Source organism: Tachypleus tridentatus, chromosome 9 (assembly GCF_004210375.1).
Source record: "Tachypleus tridentatus isolate NWPU-2018 chromosome 9, ASM421037v1, whole genome shotgun sequence".
NCBI classification, from domain to species: domain Eukaryota; kingdom Metazoa; phylum Arthropoda; class Merostomata; order Xiphosura; family Limulidae; genus Tachypleus; species Tachypleus tridentatus.
The window spans coordinates 94,539,523-94,565,113 of record NC_134833.1 but is presented as its reverse complement, the minus strand read 5'-3'; the positions used below and the strand labels follow the sequence as shown (position 1 = coordinate 94,565,113).

At 32.4% G+C, this 25,591-nt stretch overlaps 1 protein-coding gene across 1 annotated transcript; it reads left to right on the top strand.

Annotated features, from left to right (window-relative positions):
- Positions 1–855: 855 nt before the first annotated feature.
- Positions 856–25,311, top strand: LOC143225793 (chymotrypsinogen A-like). The gene is made up of 9 exons (XM_076455795.1): positions 856–993; positions 1,509–1,666; positions 2,407–2,635; positions 4,032–4,145; positions 10,046–10,259; positions 11,918–12,050; positions 12,731–12,872; positions 14,783–14,928; positions 23,462–25,311. The coding sequence occupies exons 1-9, from the start codon at positions 927–929 to the stop codon at positions 23,639–23,641; spliced, it is 1,383 nt and encodes a 460-aa protein (XP_076311910.1). The 5' UTR covers positions 856–926; the 3' UTR covers positions 23,642–25,311.
- Positions 25,312–25,591: the final 280 nt, after the last annotated feature.

Genomic DNA, 25,591 nt, shown 5'->3' with positions numbered 1-25,591 from the left:
CCGCCAACTTGTCTGCTACATTTTTCCAATGAATAGTGAGATTGACTGTAACATTATAATACCCCCACTACTAAAAGAGCGAGCATGTTCGGTGACAGAAATTCAAACGTACGATTCACAGATTGCGAGTCATGTGCGCTAAATACCAGTCTCATGTTAAGCCATAAATTTAAGAGTAGAAATACGAGGGGGAAACTGCGCTCACAATGTAGAACAAAAACTAATTGTACAAAAACAAGTAACATGTCTTTCCTACTGTAATATGGAAAGATTCTCCAATTCCACCTGTGCCCAGAAACCTCGAATATCATTAAGACAGCTTTGACAGCATGTATATCACTAGTGAGAAGAAATCTAGCCAACGGCGCTGGAACACTTTTTTTATATGTACTAGTGATAGTAAAATCCATTAAATATAAGAACTGTATAAACCCTGATGGAAACTACGTATTTGATATTTATTACTTATTTATTTATCATATTAATAAAATCACAAGGTGCACAGCACTCCTGTACTTCAAGCAGGAGAACGGTGGTATCCCCAGTTTTTACGTCCTTGAATCTATGCAGAATAGTTTAATCTTTTTCGTAGCTTGAGTAGAGAAGCATAAACTTCGAACTGGATTTCCCCTAAATATCGGTCCTCACTGAAGGTTGAAATATACTGCGAGCTGGCACGTGTGTTTTCTTTCTATTTTCTTTGTTGTTGTTTTTTTCAATAGTTTCTTTGCGAAAATGCCAGATATTAATTAAGGCCTTTTCAATGTGTGTTTTACGGTCACGTGACGTTGTAAAACAAAACTAAATGTGATAAAAGGGAATAAACTGGTATGTAAACTCAGTCAGAGTTGTGGACCTTGTAAGTGTTTGTAAAATAATTCCTACAGAATTTAGTTTTCCTTAACCTAACTTTTCCTTACGGCAAAATGCAGTACGAAAGCTTGCGGATATTATTCAAGGTTGTTTTTTTCTTAATTAAATTTTGTAATACAGGTACGTTTTTAATTGTGATAATCTGCAACACTTCCGTTTTATATAAAAATCACTGTTTAATTCGCAGTTAAAGTACGTATATATCATGCATGTAGTTAACATAGAGAACCTCGAAAACTCAAAGCAATATGGATGTTTAACTATATGTGTAAAGATAAGAGATAAGCATAAGGTTTATACATTCAAACCGAATGACGTAAGAGAACGTTCAACTGTTAGTAATGTTGATAAGTTGAAATAGTATAAGATAAACGTGACTATTCCAAGAAAAGTTTCGAGTGTGTTGTATTGTAGTTTTATGCTTGCCATTTTATGTTGTAAAGTCTAGTAGCTTTAAATCAATCAAGTTTATTTGTATGTTTGTAATGGTTCAAGACACGAAATGAATAATAATTACGTTAAAGGCCAGTCATCACTTTTAATAAAAAAAGTGTCTGTATGTTTTAGAATTTATACGTAATTATATTCGATACACGCATAAATGTTCATGATTTTGATCATGTATATGTATACAGCAACTTGGGGCCAAGATGTACCGATATTGAATGAGATCGTAGCCTGCAGTTCTGATCAACCCCATGTAATTAAATCCTCGTTTGGAATAATAGACTTTCTTCAGCCACATAATCACAATGGATCGTGTATCTGGTTCCTTGATAGTTTTTCTGACAAGGTAGGAAAGCGAGTTTTGACATGTGCCCAGCTTGAAATAACAAATGTTTTTTATTAAAAACAGTGGAAAAAGGTTTAGTTAATAGATTTGATTTTTTCATTTACATAATATAAATGCGTTATTATGTATAAAAATTCGTAACAACAATAAAATAACGTAAAATGGGTCTAAGTACACGGTATTTTAATAAGTGCTACCATAAGCAAAAATACTAGTGTTCTAAAAATTTGTGATTGAATCACAGATGTTGGTTTGAAAGTTCATTTTCTGCGTTGTATATCAATGCTTTAGTAATTTTTGAAAGGCAACCTTAAGACTGCATAAATAAACTACACACCATTTAAATCATAAATAATAAGTTACCATCGTTAAATTTGAATAATTTTAAAATGAAATAAACTTAAAATGATAAACTTTGCTTCTTTGCTTTATATCGTGAATAATTATTTTGTGAAATTTTGAGTTTTGAGATGTTTAAAGTAACGGTTTCATAATCTGTTAGATTGTTGATTAATACTAGCTAGCTGAAGTCATCATCACACTCACAATCTAAACATCTCCTCAAAGAACCTTCAAACCAGAGGATCGTTAAAAAGCTGTACTATTATTATTGTAAATTTTGGTAATTTAGCTACTATTAATATACCATGGGAGGTATTTCGTATTTACGTGTGGTTTATAATAACGATACAATGAAACATTGTTTAGTAACCATGTGGAAAATAACTTAAAACTTTCAGATCATTCGGTTACGCATCCTGGATTACTTTGGTGAATGCAATGAAGGAAGCCTTGAAATATTTAATGGAGAATCTGATTCAAGTGGTCTTCTTGGAAGATTCTGTGGGTTTCTGAGTAATCGATTCATGTTATCCACCTCCACTAAAGTACTAATTCGGTTTAAATCAACTGGAGCTGGAAATGGCAACAATGGCTTTAGGCTTTATTTTGAGCACACAGCACCACCTGGTAAACAGTTTTAATGATTCTTTAAAATCATGGTTATTTTACAATGTTGTGTATTTTGCGTTGGTTGTTTAAAAAATAATATTTTAACAACTATTGGTACACTATATACACACAAACTAATCAGAAATAACCTCAATTTTTAGTCTATTAATTTGGGTACTAGCGTCGTTATAAACTGAAATTATTTGTTTTATACAAAACTTTACTTTGACATCTGACTATTTTTGAGCAATTGGCTTTAGAGAGAAAAAGCAATTTGAAAATTATGAGTCCATCACAATCAGTTTACAGATTCATAATGAATCTAACTGTAGCCTGATTTTTACCCATTCCTTAGTAGGTAAAGGAAACTACGTGGTATCGATACATTATTTCCTGTCATTTTGTTTTCTTTTGCTAACCAATATTTAACTTAATAATTACAAAATGATAGGACTCCCAACTAAATCAATTATCGATTTCAAGATTGCATGTTCTCTAGTTAACACAATAATCCAATCGTTTTGTTCTTCGATTTGTCAGCCGTGATATCATGCAAATGGCCCCTTCAGCTCTGGATATAGCAGATATAGTATATTTCACATACTAACATATAACATTCTTTACCTTAAGATCTTTACTCATAAGATTTTAGAATTTCGTCATTAACACATCTGAATGCATTTAAAATTCGCAAATGTCAAAAACGTTAGTACTGCTATGACATTAATTGTAGGTGAATTTTTGTTGAAAAACAACATTTAAAAAGTAAAAAAACCGCTAAATTTGGAAAATTTTGATAATAGGTTAGATAGAGCTTGTAACGGGCTTAGATATGTGTTTACATTGCACACAAGATGTTTAACAATGTTTTTTCCATGAATTTTTATCGCTTCAAAAAACGTGTTCCTCCATTTCTTGTTTTTTTTTGTTAGCTTTCACTCAAAGCTACTCGATGGCTGGTTTCACTAGCCGTTCATAATTTTGAATTGATAGACTATAGTAAAATCAGCTAGTCAACATCACCTTCCAATAACTTTCTGGCTTCTCTTTATCAACGAATAGTGACATTAACCATCGCATAATAACACTTAAACATCAGGTCTTTATATGTATAAACCACCTACTGACACTTCACTTGTCTGATTTTAGGTCTTAAAGACCAGGAAGAGTCAGGAACGTTCGAACTCTTCCTCCATATTTAAACCACATCTAAAAGAAAGTTCTATTCAAAATCAACAATGCCCGTAACTCTGATTGGATGATGTAAATAAGATTACAGGAAGAAAATAACGAGTAGATTATTCAGATTATTCTCGTATTTTAACAAGTTTTCTTATTGTTCATTTCCAGTCTTAACATTATTATCCTTTTTTTCTATACAAGTTACGATATTATTTTTATGTATTTACTTTAGTGGAGTGTGATCGTGATCAGGTTTCTTGTCATCACCACAGCAAGTGTGTCACCAAGGAATTCGTTTGTAACGGAGTTGATGATTGTGGTGATGGAACAGATGAAGAAAATTGCGGTATGTTGCCTTACCTTTAATTCAATCTCTTCAAAGCGCAATCGTTAAAACAAATTTCCGATACAATTCTTTCACGCTATTTTACTTAATACTGCTTATCAGCGTAAGAAATGCAATCTGAATTTCGTTGAGTCATTTGCCGTTCAAAAACGAAATAAAATAATAAGTTAAACTCGAAACTGAGACTTTTCGTAGAAACAATAAAGCATATTACTCTTTGAACAACCGTTTTTGTCCTGTTCACCATGAAGAAGTTTGAACTATTTACCATTCCTGCAGCTGTTTGAACTGTTGACCATCCACGAAAGTTCTGCTGTTAACCATTACGTAGGAATGTGTATCATTTACCATCCATGAGTTTGCATAATTTACTATCCGTATATTAATTGTTAATCCATCCATGTATGAGTTAGAATCGTTTACCACTCACCAATTTACATTCACGTCGGGGTTTCCTTTCATCTACATTCACGTACAAGATGTGTGTGTATTATTTATCATCCGCTTAGGAATTTGTATTGTTAACCCATTCAAGGGAGAATGTGAATTGTTTATCATTCACATAAGAATTTATTTTATTTGTCATTCATATAAGAGTTTCAATTGTTTGCAGCACACATAAAAATATAAACAGAACACCATAAAGTGATTTATGAGAATTTTGTTCCTATCTTAAAAAAAAGTTACTAAAATAAATAAATTTATTTTTCTTTTTATATTTTGGTATAAATATGATTAGTTTTTATTTGTTATCAAGACAGGTACATTTCACATGTTTTAAATGTTTATTTATAATTGTTTATGTTATATTTCCAATATAATCTCTCACAAATTTACACATTTTTACGCCTTGTTTTTAACTGTGCACATTTTTCTGTTACGTTCTTATAATTTAATTAACTTACTACAGAATTCTCAATGGTCAAAATAGTAAAGAGAATCAGTTTTCTTCTGTAATATTTGATCTTCAGTAATTTTTAATTTTTTAAAAGAAAAAAGAATTATCTATGCAGTGTGATTTATCACAACTGTTGATAAAAAACAACATGAATTTCCAAAATATATCCAAAATCAATATTGAAATACTCTCGAAAGCTCTCAGTACATATCATAATTTGGGATTCTGAAACTATGTTTATGTTGAAAAATTAATTAAATTTATATGAATTTGTATATGTTTCATCTCTTTTGTTGAGTTAAAATTTCAGACGATCTAATATCGTTAAAAAAATTTCAAATCTAAATTTTTCTCTTCCCGACAAATTTATATTTTCTTCTCGAGTTTCAGCAGATTACAGTTTTCGTTTCTAAAATTCATAATTTTAAAAACAATATTTTACTTTACTTTTTTCTTCTAATTCGTTGAATATATCATCATTACGAAAAGTCATTGTTAACTGCATGAAATCATTCTAACAAAGAATTCCATTAAAAAAAAGAATTATTTCGAAACTGATTCTAATGTTCCACTTGGCTGTTGTATCTAGCGGCTTCACATCATTTGTTTGATTTTTCATTTTATTTTAGTGTTGTTAAAAACGTGTTAACTTCATCCCAATTTTTTACTTAAATTAAAACAAGCAGAACACTTGGTTTTGGATAATCTTTTTAAACTCTTACTGCCTGTTTCTGATTTCAAACAAAGATTTTACATCTTTGAGTTGATGTACTGAAAACTAGATGTGTGATGTGTTGTTAAAAATTTTGAAATTCAAAAACAAACAAAAAACAAACCAATGATTTGGGGTTATTGAAAAGGTTCATTTCGAATATTTTCAGATATAATTTCATGAAAACTTAGAGGTGTGGTTACATTTTTCAGTATGCATAGTTTTCCCCGATATGGAGCACAAAAAACAGCTTTGAGCTGGATGTATAAACAAGGTAATTTCTATTCCTTGTTTTAAAATGTAGCAAATGCCAAAAGAACGTAATTCTCGTTTATACACGTGTTCGGTTGGAATATGTTTTCGCAGGTCTTGAAAAAACAACACACTTGAGATTCTGTTTAATACCGTTTTTGTTTTGTTTTTTACCAAATACTCGATCGATTACTCATTCAAGTGGGTCATCACTAACAGGTGGTTCATTTGTAATATTATCGGAATCATTGTTAGTTGCAGGTTCTCGTTCTTCTGAACTTTTTATATTAAGAAAAAACAAGAAACTTTGTAATGTTTTGATCTTTTTCTAAACGTTGTAAAAATATTAGAGATACTACTAAAAATTCTGGCTTTTTTATAATAGCTTTAGGTTTTTTTCATTCTTTTTGTTACCTGGTAAGTGGTGTTGAAGTCCGCTAAATATTTTTCTCATATCCATTACGACAACGTAAACAAAATAAACCATTCTTAAAATTCGCTTCAACAGAATTGAATTCACATCACCTAATAATCGCTTTTAAAGAAACATATAAATATAATAATTTTAAATTTTGCGATATTAAAGCAATAGTTTTTGGTTTGTTTTGAATTTCGCGCAAAGCTACACGAGAACTATCTGCACAAACTGTCCCTAATTTTGCAGTGTAAGTCTAAAGGAAAGGCAGTTAGTCATTATCACCCACTTTTGAGCTACTCCCAAGGAATAGTGGGATTGGCCGTAACATTATCATTCCTACACGGCTGAAAGCATTTTTGGTGTGAGGGGAATTCGAACCCGCGACCATCAGGCCTTAACTACCTCGCATGCTGGGCCAAAAGCATCAGCCACAGTAGTTGTTTAGTAATTATTATTCAACATGTTTTAGTATAAAACCTCAAATATTTTGCGTTATCTGAACTGTAGATGTAATAGACTGCCCGGCTATTGGCCTGTTAACTGATTGAAAATGAAAAGGTGACAGTGTAACAGACTGACTATTCCGGCTACAGCGCGGATGTAACAATGCCCGGATGAAAAACAGCAATTCATAAACTGAATTACCAACGTCACAACGACATTCTTTTCAAAGTTCGCGCACAGAATTATAGGTTAGTGAAAACAGACAGAATGAGTGTGAAACAAAGGTGTTGCTAGGCGCTGGCACACCGTGCCCCAGTTATTCTTAATAGTGTTTTGAATGCCCAGTTGGTAATTTGAAAAACCAGAGCAGTAAACCATGATGATGTCACAAGCCTACTGGCCCTAGCCCCAATATTTTAAGTAACTAGCGACGCCTCTTATATAGAATGTTCTCACCGTATTATATATGTTTTAGCACTTAAAAAAAATAAATAATTTATTTACTCTGCAAAGATTCTTTTAAATGCAGTTATTACTACAACGTGAAACTTTCAAGCAACAGACACACACAGTTATAAATTATCTCTCTTTTATTTTAGAAATTTAGTGTCGATTTGTGACAACGATTACGAAAAATGTTATTAAACTGAAATATCGAATTGAAAAACAGGTAAAAACAATTGCAAAAATGTTTATTTTAATTTAAGAGAAGTTAATTCTTATAAAAGAATTGGCTTGGCCAGGTGGTTACAGCACTCGACTCGTTATCTGAGGGTCGCGGGTTCGAATCTTCGTTACATCAAACATGCTCGCCCTTTCGGCAGTGGGAGCGATATAATGTGATAGTCATTCCCACTATTCGTTGATAAAAGAGCAGCCCAAGAGTTGGTGGTGAGTGTTGATGACTAGCTGTCTTCCTCTAGTCTTACACTGCTAAATTAGGAATGACTAAGCAGATAGCCTTCATGTAGCTTTGCGCGAAATTAAAAAAACAGACAATAATAGAATTTTCTAACAAAGCTGAAATTACGTTATTAGTTACGCCAAAAAGTAGAATATTATTTCAGTTCTTACTCATTTTCCTTTTCAAGTTTACATTTTGCTCAAAAATTTGCTGTCCATGGCTATTTTATCCTTATATTAAGCTTGCCCCTGGTGGTTGGGGTCAATTCTGAATCTTTTCGCTATTCACTCATCCATGGTTTTTTATATTAGGGTTTTATTGTTTGTTATTTTATGTTTTTCAATGCAAAACTGAACATATATCTACCTACGTTCTGTCTACTACAGGGAATCAAATCCTGAATTTTGTCGTTGTCATTTTGTCAACTTAACTCTGACCCACAGAGTTGTTTGAGTGTTTTTACAAACAGGTACTCCAAACAACCCATACAAACAAGATTAATAACTCGTACACGTTACCTTCTCTGTTACTACTTGGGCATTAACGCTATTGTCCATACATGTGGACAATAACATCAATATAGAACATTATGCAAATATTTTGGTCAAAAAACGAAGGTACAGAAATTCCTCGACTTGAAACTCGCAATTTTTAGGAAATAAATGCCAGAAAATAGTAACAAACAGCTGACTGTGTTTTCTGAGCACTAACATTTACTTCATCATTTTATTTTGAATTTTGCGCAAAGTTACAAGAGAGCTATCTGAGTTCGCCCTCCCTAATTTAGCAGTATAAGTATCTGAGGGTCGCGGGTTCGCATCCCCGTCGCGCCAAACATGCTCGCCCTCCCAACCGTGGGGGCGTTATACCAACTATTCGTTGGTAAAAGAGTAGCCCAAGAGGTGGGTAGTGATGACTAGCTGCCTTCCCTCTAGTCTTACACTGCTAAATTAGGGACGGCTAGCGCAGATAGCCCTCGAGTAGCTTTGTGCGAAATTCACAAACAAACAAGCAGTATAAGCTTCTTTCTGGATATTTGGGTATGTTGGATTTTAGATACCCAGAAGGGTCAGGTGCAGTAGACCTCTTCCTCCATCCCTAACTTTCATGTCGGCTAAAGCACTACAACTACTATGTTGTAGTTGTAGTGCTTTAGGGCCAGAGTATTGTGGGTTACTCTGGCCCTTTTCAGGGCAATGTTCATATATTGTCTTGAGTTGCTTTTTTTATTTGTTTTTTTCTTCTTTTATATTTTTTATTATTATTTGTAAATATATATAAATATAAATATTTAACGAAAGTAGAAAAAACTATGAATATTATACTAGTTCTAAACGTCTGGTACATGGTGGCCAGTATAAGACTAGAGGGTTTGGTTTGTTTTGAATTTCGCGCGAATTTCTACACGAGGGCTATTTGTGCTAACCGTCCCTCATTTAGTAGTGTAAAACTAGAGGGAAGGCCGCTAGTCATCACCACCCACGGCCAACTATTGGGCTACTCTTTACCAATGAATAGTGAGATTGACTGTAACATTATAACGTTCCCACGGCTGAAAGAGGGAGCATGTTTGGTGTGACTAGGATTTAAAATCGCGACCCTCCTATTACGAGTTGAGCGTCCCTAACCACTTGGCCATACCGGGCCAAGCAATAATCTACTCACTTTCTTTTTAGTTTCACTAAGTTTATTGGTTGTAATGCTTAAAGTAAGTTTGAATATTATTACTATTGTATTGATTTTTACAGATATTATGTGTTATTGATAATATACAATAATATACGACATATAATTAATCTAAATCTCTTAAGTTGGGTAAGCATCGTAATATATTATTGTATTTACCTTTACAAGTATTGATAACATCGAGGACACTCATCCAATGAATTCTGATAATCACTGTTTTCAGTTTTCTTTTGTATTGATGTATTATACTGTGTACTAATAGACGGTGTAGTATACAAAATTTTCTTCGTTAATTTAAAAGTTTCTTTTTAATTTTGATCTATGGAGTTAAGATACTTTGGATAAAATGTTCTTGATGAATGACATTTTAGTACTAAAGATAGGTAGTATAAATAGAAAAGTTTCGGTTTTTGGAATAAAGGCACTGATTTACATACACATTTTAGTTTCACAGAATGTTTATTTTTACTGAAAGTAGACACAAAAAACAAAAAAAAACTTTTTCCTAGTCTTCCTATTAATGTTTTTAGAGATTTTACGTAAAATAACCACTACACACATTATTTTTCTTACAAAAAATGTCCAGGTCAAGGTTTATTTACCGATACGCCTTGCGGCAAACCTGACATTAGTCCTGTACTTGGAAATGAAAGAATTGTAGGAGGTCGAGAAGCGATTCCGGGAAGTTGGCCTTGGCAGGTGTCACTTCGTGTATGGGACCTAGAACCTTTCGGTCACGTATGTGGTGGTGCTATTATTAATCGCCAGTGGTTGATTACTGCCGGACACTGCTTTCGTAGGTAGGATATATACATTAGACAATTGGTAGTTTAAATCCTGTGTCCTCCGCAGAATAAGTAAAATTTAAACAAAACCCCATTCGCCGAATAAGCAGTTTTTGTTTTTTTAATATGACCACTTTAAATAACCTTTCCTAATACAATAGGTTTCTTCATAAACCGGCATATTAATAACTAATTCCTGAGCTTGATTATACTTTTATTTATTGTTGTGACATTAACTTCCTAATTTCAGGCTTCTATAACTTGTGATAATGCTGTACAGTAATACATTGTGATTAGAAGCTTCTATAAGTTGTGGCGATGTTGTAAAAATGAACCTATTATGATGAGAACTTATTTTCCAAAGGTTAAATCAGTTGTGCTATTTTTATATGTGGTCATGTGATATTTAAAATATTTTTCTAAATAGGTTCTTTTAAACATGAGAGTTTGATCTGGTAAAACTCAATTTTTTTTTTTAGGAACTAAAAGTAAGGAAGGGAGTTTAGTGTAACTGAGACCTATACTTTTAATATTACAATTTAATATCATTTGTGTTACCTCTTGTGATATTTGGATATTAATTACCGGCTTTATCTTTCACAAGAAAAAATATTGCTTATTTACACATGCAAGGCAAAGTAATGTGTAATTTTAATTGTGGATGAAAACTATAACAAAAAATTCAGTAGCTCAGATTTATGGCATTCAAATCATATATATATATATATATATACATATACACACACACACACACATTAAGAATACTTGCTGTTTCCAGTATATAAAAGATAAAAGTGCCTAACAACTTAATGTAAAGTTATGATAATAGCTCAATTTCTTTTTATTGTTACTTGTGGTGGTTGTGGGGGTAAGGAATTAACAGAAGTTTCTTGTACCCCAGTTATTCTAGAAATTACAGACAATACCATGATACGATGTAAAAACCAAGTTATATAAAACAACAAAGAAAATTAAGTGTTTTTGTTGTTGAAATAGGATTCACTCATTTACTTCCTGTAATGCTTTTTTCACGATAATAATCAGTTGAACTCCAAAGCAGTAAAGTTTCTGTGTTACAAAAATACCGAAAAATTACATTAAAACATGTTATATGTAAATGACATAGTTACCTAAGTATTTAGCGGATACTATTTGTAGGATACTGTAATATGATTTCCTCTGAAAACCTTATAATAAAATTTGATATATTAAAAAGTTGTTTTCAGATTTACTGTTCAAAACTTGGAGTTTGAAATGTATCTTGTTCTTTATTATTACTACTACTACTTAACATTTGTTTAACCTTTCAAAGGTAATTCATGTTTCACCATCGAAACTTTATTTAAACAGCAAACATGGTTTTTCAAATACTATTATTAACAAAAAGAACTAGAACTAATACAGTTAGTTCCTCCAAAGCATTATACTTGTAATTAAGCTATAAATTTGTTATACCACAAAGCACCATATACCATTAAGTAGGCTTAACTTACGTTAGGCATATTTTCACGTTTGTTTTTTCATTGTAGTGTTTTCTTAATTAATTAATATGGAAAAAAGAGAGTATAAACATTTTGGGTAAAAGCTACATATGGATACTTTTTAATAAACACGCGCCAAGTCTGTTGTACAGAGTTCCATCACGTTTCTTAATTACACACTGATTTATACAGGTATCCTAAGAGGAAGTCGTGGAGGGTACACGTTGGAAAATACAACAAACTGATCCATGACTCAAATGAACAAGTCCGATATGTGGATGCCATTTATTCCCACCCAGATTTCAAAGGGCTTGAACCATGGAATGTAAGATTTAAGTTTAATATGCTTTAGTTTCCTTTCATGAAATACATTTAACACCTTACATTCGTATAAATTGTGTAAATTTTCTACTTATAGGAACAACAGAATCCATACACTGGATAAACACTAAAAGTTTCTGCAATTCTTTCCAATATTTCATTGAGTTTTAAGTGGTATTTAGAAGAATTAATTAGAACATTTGATCAAAAGTATGCAGAATATATAGTTCAGAATCTGGGGTAGGCGAGGTTGAGTGGTTAATCCTCCCCATCTGCGAATTCGAGGGTCTACTAATTCAAAATTAGAGACGCCTCGATATGACGTAATGCGTCGTCCCCATGGTACTGAACCGTATATAAAAAAGTTCGGTACTCTAAAGGGTTAAGTATTTTGAATGTTAGATCGCTTAAAATTTAGTTCTAGATCATTCATGGTAATTTTTGTGCTCTTATGAAACCTAAATTAACACAATTATTGTTTCAGCTAAACCACTTCTAAATAAATTGTGGATTACACGGAATAGAATTATTAAAGTAATAAGTAAAATCAACCTCAATTGTAAATAAAATCGCTGAACAAATTTCCATATATGGCAACATAACATAACATTAGCGATTAAAATGTTAAGCCGGTCTTAAACTCACTAATATTGTATCACAGAAGTTATCCAATAACTTTTCTAGAAAGCCAGGGATATTGCAGCAGTTAAGTTGAGTGCACCGATAGAATTTACGCCATTTGTCCAGCCTGTCTGTTTGCCTAAGCCACACTCGGACATTTCACCTGGAACTGTATGTCACGTGACTGGTTGGGGAATTGCCAGAGGTAACTTTATAGAGGAAACTTTAAGTGGTCTATGCTTTCATTATTATTTACATGTATCTATTATGTTGATTTCATACAGTTTAAACTTATAGTAAGACGAACAAGTAAACAGAAGGTTGTATTTATATAAATTTATTCCTACCTCATATCCTTATTTAGAAATGCAGAGACAATAAATGAAAAAAAATTATCACACCGCAAATGGCAAGTACCGTTGGTTTGAGTTGTTAATATTAACTTCTGATCAATAGCTACCGTGATATATTGCGTGTATGCTTTGTTATCAAAGCTATGAACACAAAACAACATAACTAGTTTCTTACAGATTGTATGGCTAACACTGAAAATAATTACCTTTTTTACAGTGTTTTAACTAACGTTCCTTATACTGAATTACTTAATCACGTTAAAATTATGTTTGTATACTTTTTTTCTATTAGACTAACAATTTCACATCTACATTAGGTTGTTGGAAGTGAAATTTGATATTGGTATAGAATAGAGAAGCACTGTTTTAGTTAAGAAAAATTCAAGTACGAACGATTTCTCCTACCCGATAACTAAAACGGAAATTTCTATTTTCCCTCAAATACACTTGAAGTTTTAGCAGTAATAAATTAATGATTGCTTTGACGAAACTTCATGGCACACTTTTTAAATAATGAACAAACATAGTTTAGTTTCATTTGAGGAACACTTCAGTATACTACATATACCTGAAAACACAAATACATTATTCAAACTTTTTGTAAGGAAACACAATCAGATAGTTAAAAATTTCAATCTATACTTCAGGTTGAGTGTTCCTAAACATACATGTCTACTTTTGGCTTACCAACTACATCAAAGCTATTGAATAGACGAGGACATTTACGATCAGGTATATAATGTTGGTTAATCAACATGAAAGACGTAAATTAACGTGGTTTGTCAACACTTAGGACTGGGTAAATCATCTTGATTAGTGAACACTTAGGATCAAATAGTTTATATGAATTACTTAAAATCTGATAAGCTCGCTTTTTTGTTACTCACATAACCAAGTGTTTACTCAACAAACTTCTAAACAAAATCATTATAATACACTGAAATTATAGGTATGTTTTGATAAAGAGTACATTTTGATTACACTATATAACAAAATTTTTACTTTTTCTTGTTCCTGGGCGAAAAGTGTTATTTCACAATTGCTTATGTCTAAAGTAAATGAAAAAAAAACCTATTTTTCTCTTCAAACTTTGCTTTTGTGACCTAGGAGCGTATAACGAAAACATGATGGGAGACTATACTTGGGGGCTGATACGTGAAAGTCATTTACATTACAGTCGCAAATCTCGAAAAAATATTCACTTCTAAACATTTTTGTATAACTTTGGTATAAATACATGTAAATCTCAATTCATATGCTGTTTTATTCAGATCTTACGTAAATGAAAATATGAAAATTTGCCTGTTTTTACATAGAAAATAGGTTAATTTCTAAATTTCATTATCCAGGTCACGAAAGCAAAGTTTGAAGGGAATAATGGCTATTTTCTGTACTTTTACAACATAAGCAATTAAGAAATAACACATACTATCCAGGAACAAAATTTGTGTTATATAGTGTTATAATGAACTTTACTTGTTAGAAAAGATTGGGTCATTTATATTCATTTTTAACACTACATTTTCTAGAAGTCGAATGGTGCATAATAACAATATTCAATCCGTACTATGTTTGTCATATCCATTGCTGACGACACGTTTCGCTCAATCCAAAGCTTATAATGACGTCTAGGATATAACAAACACAGTTTGGAAAAAAGCTTTCGCATCATAACAATTATAATGAATACGTTTAAACACTTCATAAAGTAATTAAAAAAATTGGTAGAAGGATAAATTATTTAAATGATAGTTATTTTCAGGTACTGGTGGTGAACTAATACTGAAACAAGCTGCAGTACCAGTGATACCGAGACTAAAGTGTAAAGAGTGGTATGGACCCGACTACCGTATCGACGAGAATGTAATTTGTGCAGGTTTTCCTGATGGCGGACACGGAGCTTGCAACGTAAGTGTTCTTATGTAGGATACACAACTGAAAGGTTAAAAGTCGCGACAACTAACGTATAATACACTGCACAGTTTCTTTCAGACAACTGAACTATAAATCGACATAATGGGGTAAGTCTGATTTAATCACAGTAAAACAAAATTATAATTTAGTGAGATTTCCGAACGAGTTAATAAAAACAAGGTAAACTACTCATTTCAGTTTTGTTTGAAACTTAGAGAAAAAACCCTCACCTTTATTATTATTACTTGTTTATAAGTATTGCATTCACATAAATTACACCACTTCTTCTAGCAGAAATTTTGGCAAACAATCGTTAAAAACACTAATTATAAGTCATGCGTGAAGAACAGGTTACTAAGGCAAGCTTTAAGAATAATTTTTAAAGGGCAAAGATGACGAACAGGTCACTAAAAGTAATTGTTTAGTATAACAATTTTAGGTCAAGCACGGGTAACACATCACTATAAATTAACAGAAATAATAGTCTTTCCCTCTTGCTATTGGTAACTATTTCTTTAAGGACTTAAAAATATCCCCAGTGGCTCAGCGGTACGTCTGTGGACTTATAACGCTAAAAACCGGGTTTCGATACCCGTGATGGGCAAAGCACAGATAACCCATTGTGTAGCTTTGCACTTAATTCAAAACAACAACTTAAAAATATTTTTTTACATGACCTATTTCCCTATTGAAGTCCTTTAAATAAATAATAGTAGGACATGAATAAGAAAGTAACTAAATCATCATGGAAATTAAGAGGGAAAACGTTATACTTATAAATACTACAGGAAGGACACCTCATTATTATGTTGGAATGAAATGCAGCAACGTACAGCCATGTGTTAATAGTTGATAAAGACTTGTCTGATCAAGGACATTCCATATCGAAAATTGTAGAGTCTTCATATTTCAATAGAAGCTATATGCAGTTCTCTGAATGTACGTGAAACTGGCATTGTTAGTTATAACAATGATAGAGGTAGAAAATTGAAACTCTAAAAATGAAGCTTGTCGGACAGATGATAGTTGATTCTAAATTTCTCAAAATCTTTCTCTAAGCGTGTGCTCTTTAAATATATACAAAGTTATCTCTTCTCAGGCTCGTACACTATCCACGTGGCTAGGGACCATTCTCATGTTAGTATGTGGTATCATAACCCTCAAAACTCATATAGTTTACAGTCAAAAATGTAGTATGAACAACACTTTCACTCCTGGTGTTGTTAATACTGCAGTGATCTCCTTTAAATGAAAACATATGAATACCTTGATGACTGAGGCAGTATCATGAATAATTGACACAATATGAACTTTGTTTCGTTGAACAATGTTCTATGCTAAGAATAAACTCTGAAAGACACTGACAACTTGAGAAATTGTCAGCGGGTACAAAATGCATGTTATATCTGTATATCAGACTTCTACTTTCCCATTTCTTTCGTAACTGATATGGTCATCCTTAACTACAGAATGTAAAATTTGCTAAAATTACGTCATTCATATGTCAAAAGAGCCACGTGACTTGCTCTTATTCCGTTGAAAACACTTATCTTGTGATATTATGAACAACACAAGAAAGTAACTTTACAAGTACAATACCTGTACTACTTTACAAAAATCAATACATTAAATACAACACGAGAAAACCCGTTAATAATGAATTTAAAAAAAACGAAACCCTTTCGCAAAGATGAAGTAATCCAAAAATAAAATCATTCAAGAAAGAAATACGTAATACATGAAAATAAGTACATTCAATAGTACGTGTTCTATTAGGTTGAGGAATAATTCGTGAGCGTTTTTAAATAATTTCATTCAAGCATTACATGCAAGACTATACAATACTTCAATGCATGAACACATTACACCCAACACATTTATTATGATACTTTATTTCATGTAATACCTAGGTATATAGTATGCATTGTTTTAAACGAAATTGCAAGAAATTAAATGCGAAAAGCAGATGGTGTCGAAAATGCTGGATTTTGTCCACTTGACATTCCATTTAATGAGCTGAAAATGAAAGCAAAAATTAAAGACATATGAAAATCAAACACACCATCTATTAGAGCAAAAAATTATCTACCAAATGACATGAAATATTTTGCGAAAGCGTTTCATTTATGAATATATTTTTTTAACTTGAAAAAACGCTCACGAATTATTCCTCAATCCAATACATAAAATAAAAAACAAAGGTAAATAATTTAACAATAGTGTAACTCAATTATACAAATAAAATCCTTTATCAAAAATACCACGCAAAAATGAGCATAAAATTAATTTTTATTACACAAATACATGCAATGAACTATTAAAAAGCTTCACGGAAACCCAATAAAATAACAATAACCTTCTAATTTTAAATAAAGCAAAACATAATAAAATAAATTGTTGTTTACAAGAAAAAATTTACACGTATGCAATACACATTAAAATCACTCGTACAATTTATATCAAATATAAACAATAATTAACTAAGAAAAAAGAAATAAAAGTAAAGTACAATAAATATATATTGTTATGTTATAATTTATCTCGAACAGTCTCCGATTTATTATGTTACGTATACTAAGGTATTAATATTTCAAATAGCCAGAAATTTTAATTTAGAAATTAATTAAGTATCAATATGTATCAAATGTATGTTATTTGCCAACAGGACTGATACGTACAATTTTTAACACAAATATATTTTAATACAATTTATAATGAAGTTTTTGTTTTTGTTTTTTTGATTTCGTGCAAAGCTATCCGAGCTAGCCGTCCCTAATATAACAGTATAAGACAAGAGATAAGGCAGCTAGTCATTACCACCCACTGCCAACTCTTGGGCTACTCTTTTACCAACAAATATTGGGACTGACCGTACATTATAACGCCCCACGGCTGAAAGGGCGAGCACGTTTAGTGTGACGGGGATTCGAACCAGCGACCATCTGATTATGAGTCGAGGGCCTTAACCGCCTGGCCATGCCAGGCCAGGTTGTGGAAGACAATTTTACTTTCTCTTGGAACATATTCATAATTTAGAATATATGATTTTATATTATTATTTATTATATTATTTTTAATATAGCTATAAAGGTGTTCCTTTGTATTGGTTTATTTTGGGTTTAAGTTGTTGTATAAGTAAGGCTTCTTTAATTTTGCGTTTGTTTATGTTTGTTTATTTAGTATTTGAGTGTTTTCTATGGTCATGTTGTGGTTATTTGACTTGCAGTGTTCGAAAACGTGTGAAGTTGACTTTTTATGTTCTTTGAATCTGGTTTCCATTTTTTTACTTGTTTCTCTAATATAGAAGTCGTGGCAGTTATCACATTGTATTTGATAAATAATGTTGATGTGATGTTTGTCAGTGTAGTTTTTACATAGTATAAACCTCAGTTTTGTGTCTGGTTTTTGAATAAATTTGGTATTAACTTGAATGTCATATTTTGTTTCTACTTTTTGCCAAATGGTGGTTATTTTTCTGCTGATGTCGGGAATATATGGTATGCAGCAGTATATGGTTTCGTGATTTTTTGATTCGTGAGATATATTTACTTTTGTTGGTTGATTTTGCTTTCTGTCCAGGTGTGTGCGTATAATGTTTTCTACAGTTTGTGGAGGAAACTTATTGATGTTGATGAAGTATTGTTTTATTTTGTCTAATTTATCGTTAATTTCATCTGGCGAGCATAGTTTTATGGCTGTGTTTATTTGGTTTCTTAGTATGTTGAGTTTTTGTTTTGTTTAATGTGCCGAGTCCCAAGGAATGTTATAATCCAGTATGGGTGATTTTACTGGATTTTAAAATATTTTCTCAACCCAAACGAGCCGTTTGTACATATATATAAGGACGTCATGGTCCACTCAGGCTTCAGTGAGTCTCGTGCTTGATCCTGACTTATCTTGCTCGTCAAAGTCATAACCGTCTACTCAAATAGCTAAACTGATGGCATTAACTTCAACTCTTTGACATCTTGTTACTCTTATATATTCTTTCAGATAAAAATTAGTCTTGTTAAAGATAAGCACAAAGTAATGCCACGTAGATGTCACTTCTTGCCTCCAGGACATAGTTTATATTCTCTTGCATCAGTTTAGAAAATTTAGAAATAATATCCAGACAACTATGTTCTATCAAGAATATTTCAACCTGCATGATTGATTTCATTTATTCAAAATTTGACTCTACCAAGATATTTGTTATGGTTTGTGAATTTGATTGATTTGAAATATTTTTAATTTCTACCAGCAAAATGGTCCCCCGCTGAGACAACGGTAAGTCTTCGGAATCACAATGTTAAAATCAGGGGTTCGATTCACCTCGGTGGACTCAGCAGAAAGCCCGATGTGGCTTTGCTATAAGAAGCACACACTAGCAAAATAACAGGCGAAACTGTTTTTGTTTGTTTTGAATTTCTACTCAAACTACTCAAAGCCTATCTGCGCTAGCCGTCCTTAATTTAGTAGTGTAAGACTAGAGGGAAAGCACCTAGTCATCACCACCCACCGCAAATTCTTGGGCTACTCTTTTACCAACGAATAGTGTAATTGACCGTAACATTGTAACGCCCCCCACGGCTGAAAGGGCAAGCATGTTTGGTGCGACGGCGATTCGAACCCGCGACTGAGAGCAGAACTTTTGCTGGCTATACATAAAGATGTATAGCCTGTGGATATCGCATGTGACACTTTGCTTGATAGGTTGGAAAGTAAAGGTTAAAAACACCTTTCTGTGCAGTTAATCTTACAATCAGAAAACACCCTAACTTATAATCGAATGGCAGTCACAAAATGTAATACACACATTTCAATGAACAGTACCTACTATCAGGTAGTTCAGAAAACAAGGGTCATAAATCCATTTAAGCCACTGGTTTCTTGACCAAAAGAACCGTTCTAGATGATAATATTAAAGTGAAAATCACAAAATGCAGTGTATGCATTATACTACGACCATCAATATTAACATTTAAAGCAGTTGTTACTATTTTATTTCAGTCATTGATTCTTTGCAGTCAGTGTCTGTCATACCAGTTACTGATCCTAAATGTTGTTAGACAATACTACCCAACAGTTCAGAAAGCAAGAGTTGCAAATCTCTTTCAGCTATTGCTTTCCTGACCAAATGACTGTCCTCGCTGCTGATAATCAAATGGATTGTTACAAAATTCAACTGTCCATATGCTCTATTTGACTATAACAATACTTTGTTATTACAATACAGTCTGTGGTAATTTCACTCTAAAATAACCACTATAACTACAGATTACCACAGTTTTACCTTGAGCTTTAAATAACTGTTTATTTTTTACAAAGTCCACGCAACCTGGTTCAGCTACTTTAGAATGTAATTTACAAAATAAATTATTCCCTCTACTCTATTATTACAATACAATCTGTGATAATTTATCTTTGAAAACGAAAACATATGCTCTTTATGACTAAACTGATTAACACACTTCTTTATCTCTCTGTCTATTCAGTTAAATTTCCTGTCTATTTCTCTGTCAGCACAGAGAATCTTAGAACATTTCACACACTTCGAGATATTATGTTAACAATACTCTGAAAACATTAAGATAAGCATAGAAAGTTCTAGTAACATGAAACATTATTATTACAATAACCAATTCATAATGAACTGTGCAAAGGATGTTTTGTGAAAAGTTATATAAACAAACCTGCGATAAACTATTACTTCTAAAAATAGCTATATTTAACACTTGCATTGGATAAACTGTATAAATCATTGTACTTTTATTAATCTTAAACTGAAACAGTGGTATATATCTAACAGATGCTTTAAACATTCTTGGAGATCATTGACAAGTAGGCTTTCTTAGTCAGCTGGTGCAGATTTTCATTGTCACTCAATTTTCAGCCTTGAACTCGACTTGATACATTGCTTAGTTCTTCATCGCAGTAGCGATATTACAGACCTACAATTGGGTCTTACTCAAGTGTTTGACGTTGTCAAGGGTTTGATAATATAAACTTAGAGCCAGGCTTTGCATTTCCTGCTCTATAGTCCATCCATTTCTTGTCATGACTTTCCTGAAAAGCCTGATTAAAACACTTAATTTCTCTTCTGTTGTTCCCCAAGAAGTCAGAAGGAAGATCGTCTCTCTCACAGGTGTGTGTGATCTCAGCCTGAGCTTCCCATTGTAAGATTCTCGTCTTATACTAGACAAAACCGTTTTCATTAGTAGGGGCATAGTAGTGTCAACTGATTCGAAAGTTCATGAATTCAGACACGTATTAGATCTATTTTCATATATTACATAATGGTGAGGTACCTGTGGTATCTCTACAAATGGTTTAGCAGCACTCTAGGCCTGTGGTTGTCCTGAAAGTAAACCTCGTTGTCCAATAAGATCGAAAGTTTCCCACAAATGACTTCTATTACATGATGATACTTGCCATTTTACCTGCCACTATTACAGCTCCTGTTGGTGAACATTGTCCATCAATATAATTCTTAGTATATTATGATCAAGTGGTGGCATTGACCAAAGCCATTGTATATATATATATATTATCTTATGCTTTCATAGGTGTTTTGTAGCATCTACTACAATTAATCGTTGACCTACCAAACTATACACCATCACAATGATCCTCAATCACCTGAATCACCCATATGCCGAGATTAAATATCAGTTATTTTAAGTATTCTAGAAAGTAAAAGTCCTTTTTCTCTGGGTTACAAAATTTTAATGTCTGGGAGGGAAGTACTCCTAAAAGAAGGGTCTATTTTTGACAGCCATTCACAGTTACTAGCTATCTCTTCCTCTTTACCATAAATCTCTAGCTCTGTTGAATATGCTATTTACTTTAACTCATTATTATAATCCTGAAAAACATGGACAACAAGGTACTCATTTATAAAATAAACAAAAAACGCGATAAGACTATCCACTTTCACGGTACAAAACTTTCTCCTTCGAACGTACTTTGTGGTATTTTCAGTTTGCCCTGATTTCACTCAGATCTTAGTGAATTCTTTCAAAAACATTTTTTCTAATGCCTCAGTGAAAATACAATGAATTAATGGTAATAACTGTTGGACTTTATTTGTTCTATCAGATGGGTTGCAACGACTTTCACTTATTTTGCAAGTTAATAACTATTGGCATTCACTTTTTATGATAGAGAGAAACTGATAGCCTTCACTTGTTTAGAAGACAATAACTGTTTGTTGGTTTTCTTTGTTTTTGAATTTCTCGAAAAATTACACGGGGGCTATTTGTGCTAACCGTCCCTAATTTAGCAATGGGAAGACAGCTAGTCATCACCACCTATTGCCAACTCTTAGTCTACTCTTTTACCTACGAATAGTGGGATTGATCATTACTTATAACGCCCCACAGCTGAAATGGCGAGCATGTTTGGTGCGACGAGGATTCAAACCCACGACCCCCAGCTTACGAATCGAGCGCCATAACCACCTGGCCATGCTAAGCCATCAATAGCTAATGACCTTCATTTATTTTTACCAGACGACAGTTATTTAATTCGCTCCTTCTGACAGATGGTTGGTGTTTGCCTTGTCTTCTATTTTACCAGGTAGTAAGTGTAGACTATCACTTGTTTTTCAAGACGGTTGCTATTGGCCTTCACTTGTTTCGTTAATCCTTAAAGGTTGGTCTCTATTTGTTTTGCCTGATGGTAAGTACATTTGTTTTTTCTACAAAACATTAACTGTGAACCTTGACTTTTCCACAAGACTTGCTACTTGGTTCAACTTTTCCATTTTGCTGATGTTGAGGCTACGTGTGTTATTTGAGATTTTCTTATGTAAATCAATTAAATTAAAGTCATTTCACTGAACTTAATGTATATCATGTTTTTCATACAAATGTTAAGGAAAATTTTACTAGCATTTAAATATGTTGCTTTCTAATTATATGCGCTAGTTCTCCTAATTTGCAGCTAATAAACTATTCAAAAGTACTCACCAACAATACCTGCGTTTATCTCATTGAACAGTGGGATTTGACCATTATTCTCGTAGTGAGCCCAAGGTCTCAAAAGTGTGGAGAATTATTCTGCAACAACAGGATGCAAATCTGGGCCCTCAAATTCAGAGACTCTCTTTAAGCTACGATCAGCCCTCAGCTTATTGAAGTTGATTAATTATTAAGTTATTGAGAATTTTATAATAATATTAAAGCTGAAATTACATATAAATATCTTTAGAAACTACTTTAAGAGTGAGTTTAAATATTTTTAAAACGTGTCTTGAATATTTTTGTTCGTTTTCTTGTAATTAAAATCCTACACAATAGGCTGTGCTCTACCCACGATAGGTATCGAGACCCTGATTCTAGAGATGCAAGTCCGCAGACATGCCTTGAAAGCTAACAATTGCATAGTTAAACATAATACTTAAGGTTAAACTTTATTTTATTTTGATCAGTGAAAATAGTTTATTTGGAACAATAGATCATTCATAAAACAATTTCTGATGAAAGAAAAAAATACTAAAGTTTATATTATTATAATCTCAGGGGATAATTTTTACACTCTTTAGGGTGATAGTGGAGGCCCTCTAGTGACAAAACTAGATGACACATGGCAGTTGGTGGGAATAGTTTCAACTGGAGGAATATGTGCTTACGCTGAACAGCCTGGCATCTATACGGCCATAGCAAGTCAAGTTCCATGGATTCTACACATCATCAATGAAGATAAACTCCATTTTTTTGTGTAGGATTATTTACTTACCAGCTATGACCAAATGACAGTTCAATAACTGTGATTATGTACTTAGTTTTTTCTGTAAACTTAAATATTGTTTGAAAAAAAACACTAGAAATTTATTTTCGAAAAGAAAAGAAGATACATACGTGTTTATTTGTTTTAAGCACAAAGCTTCATAACATTATTATCTGTGCTGTGTTCATTGCGAATGTCTAAGCCCAATTTTTAGTACTATAAGCCTTCAGTTTTACCACTGACACACTGGGTGGGTATGTGTATATGTGAACAATTATAAAAGAAGATATAACTAAGATGCAACTCTAAAGTAAATCATTATGCGTAATTTATTAAAAGTGGCTTCTAAAATCTTATCGTTTTCAATGAAACGTAGTTACTAAAATAATATTTATTTAATAGGTAATTCGTCATTACAAGTCAACATAAATACAAAAAGGAAAGAATAGTAATGTTAATTAATTTGTAAACCTAAAACAACGTGTAAAAATATTTAGCTCATCAATGTTTTTCACTGGGCTTTTCAAACTAACCAGTATTGTTACCTTTAGGGATTCAAATATGTATATATGGGCTTCGATTCTTTACACTAGGTGTATATGACTTGTTGGCAATAAATTTGAACAATAATAAATTTGTTTTAAAATGATGTATTCAAAACAGGTCAAAAGTAGCTACAAAAATTATTTACACTATGGAATGTCATGGCTGTATCTAAAACCCTTAACAATTCTCTTTTCTTTTCAAAAGTCCTCTTAGGCTCATTAAATTATTTTATAATCTTATGGACAAAATGAACTATTTTTCTCTACTTTTACCACAATAGTATTAGTGAATACTTCACTTACGCTACCCCATGGATAACCACATTCGTATTTTGAACTTTAAATATTTGTTTCCTTTTCATAAAGTCCACACAAACAGGTTCAATCATTTTAGAACACCCTTTAATAAGAAAACACAATTCTTCTTATCTGTATTGAACAATGCAACATACTGTTAAACATCATTTGTTATGGCAAATCACTCAAACACAAGCTAACTTCACATTTTCTTCTCAGTATTGATTAACCTTCATACAACTTACTGATTTGCTGGAAAAAATTATAAGTAGCGGGGCCGGATAATCAAAATACCAGTAAGTGCACTGGGTCAGTAACAACAGAATTTCTAGCATTCCTTTTAATGTAGTACATTTTAAAAGTTTCATCCATACAACAGAACCATGTAAATACAAAGTTGAACTAAAGACAATACTACATGAAGTTTGGTGACTGGTATTTGGCTATCCTGATACTCCACCAATAAATTTAAAATTAACTGCAAAATACAAGTTCTGAAAATGTTAAGAAGAGAATAAAATAAGCATGGACAGTAAAGGATTTCTTTGTTTGTTTGGAATTAAGCTTAACTATCTGTGCTCTGTCCACATGGATTCAAAACCCAGTTTCTAGCAGTGTGAGTATGCAGACATACCACTATGCCACTGGAAGGCAACAGTAAAGGAAAAAACGTGCTGGTGAAAAATAAAAAAATCTTTATTCGCAGTAAGAGAGAACACGACTTATTATTTCAACAACTGGAAAACCTCCAATTCTGCTTTAACTGGTTGTTGGGGAAAAAGAAAGCTTTCATTAAAAGTGCATATGAAACAAAATACAACTGTATACAAGTTTTGCTAGTTTGTAACACACTTCAGTAATCAATAAACTAATATGTCATATTTGCATGAACTGGAAGTGGCTTTATGTTCAACAAGAAATTGTAAAAACACCCATCAAAAGAACACATTAAAACTGATTGAGAAGTGGTATTACTTTGGTAAAAATAGAATTTTGACTCAATTTCAACACAACAACTGGATTCAGAAGTGAGATTGAAGCTTTGAGAACAACTAGAAGATGATCAATAACAGATGGAAAATTAACAGAAGAACAGAGAAAGA

Coding starts and splice junctions, on each gene's coding strand:
- LOC143225793 (XM_076455795.1), top strand. CDS start 927: ATGCAGTACGAAAGCTTGCGGATATTATTCAAGGTTGTTTTTTTCTTA. Junction 994..1,508: donor AATTAAATTTTGTAATACAG/GTACGTTTTTAA, acceptor ATATGTATACAG/CAACTTGGGGCCAAGATGTA. Junction 12,873..14,782: donor TGGTTGGGGAATTGCCAGAG/GTAACTTTATAG, acceptor AGTTATTTTCAG/GTACTGGTGGTGAACTAATA.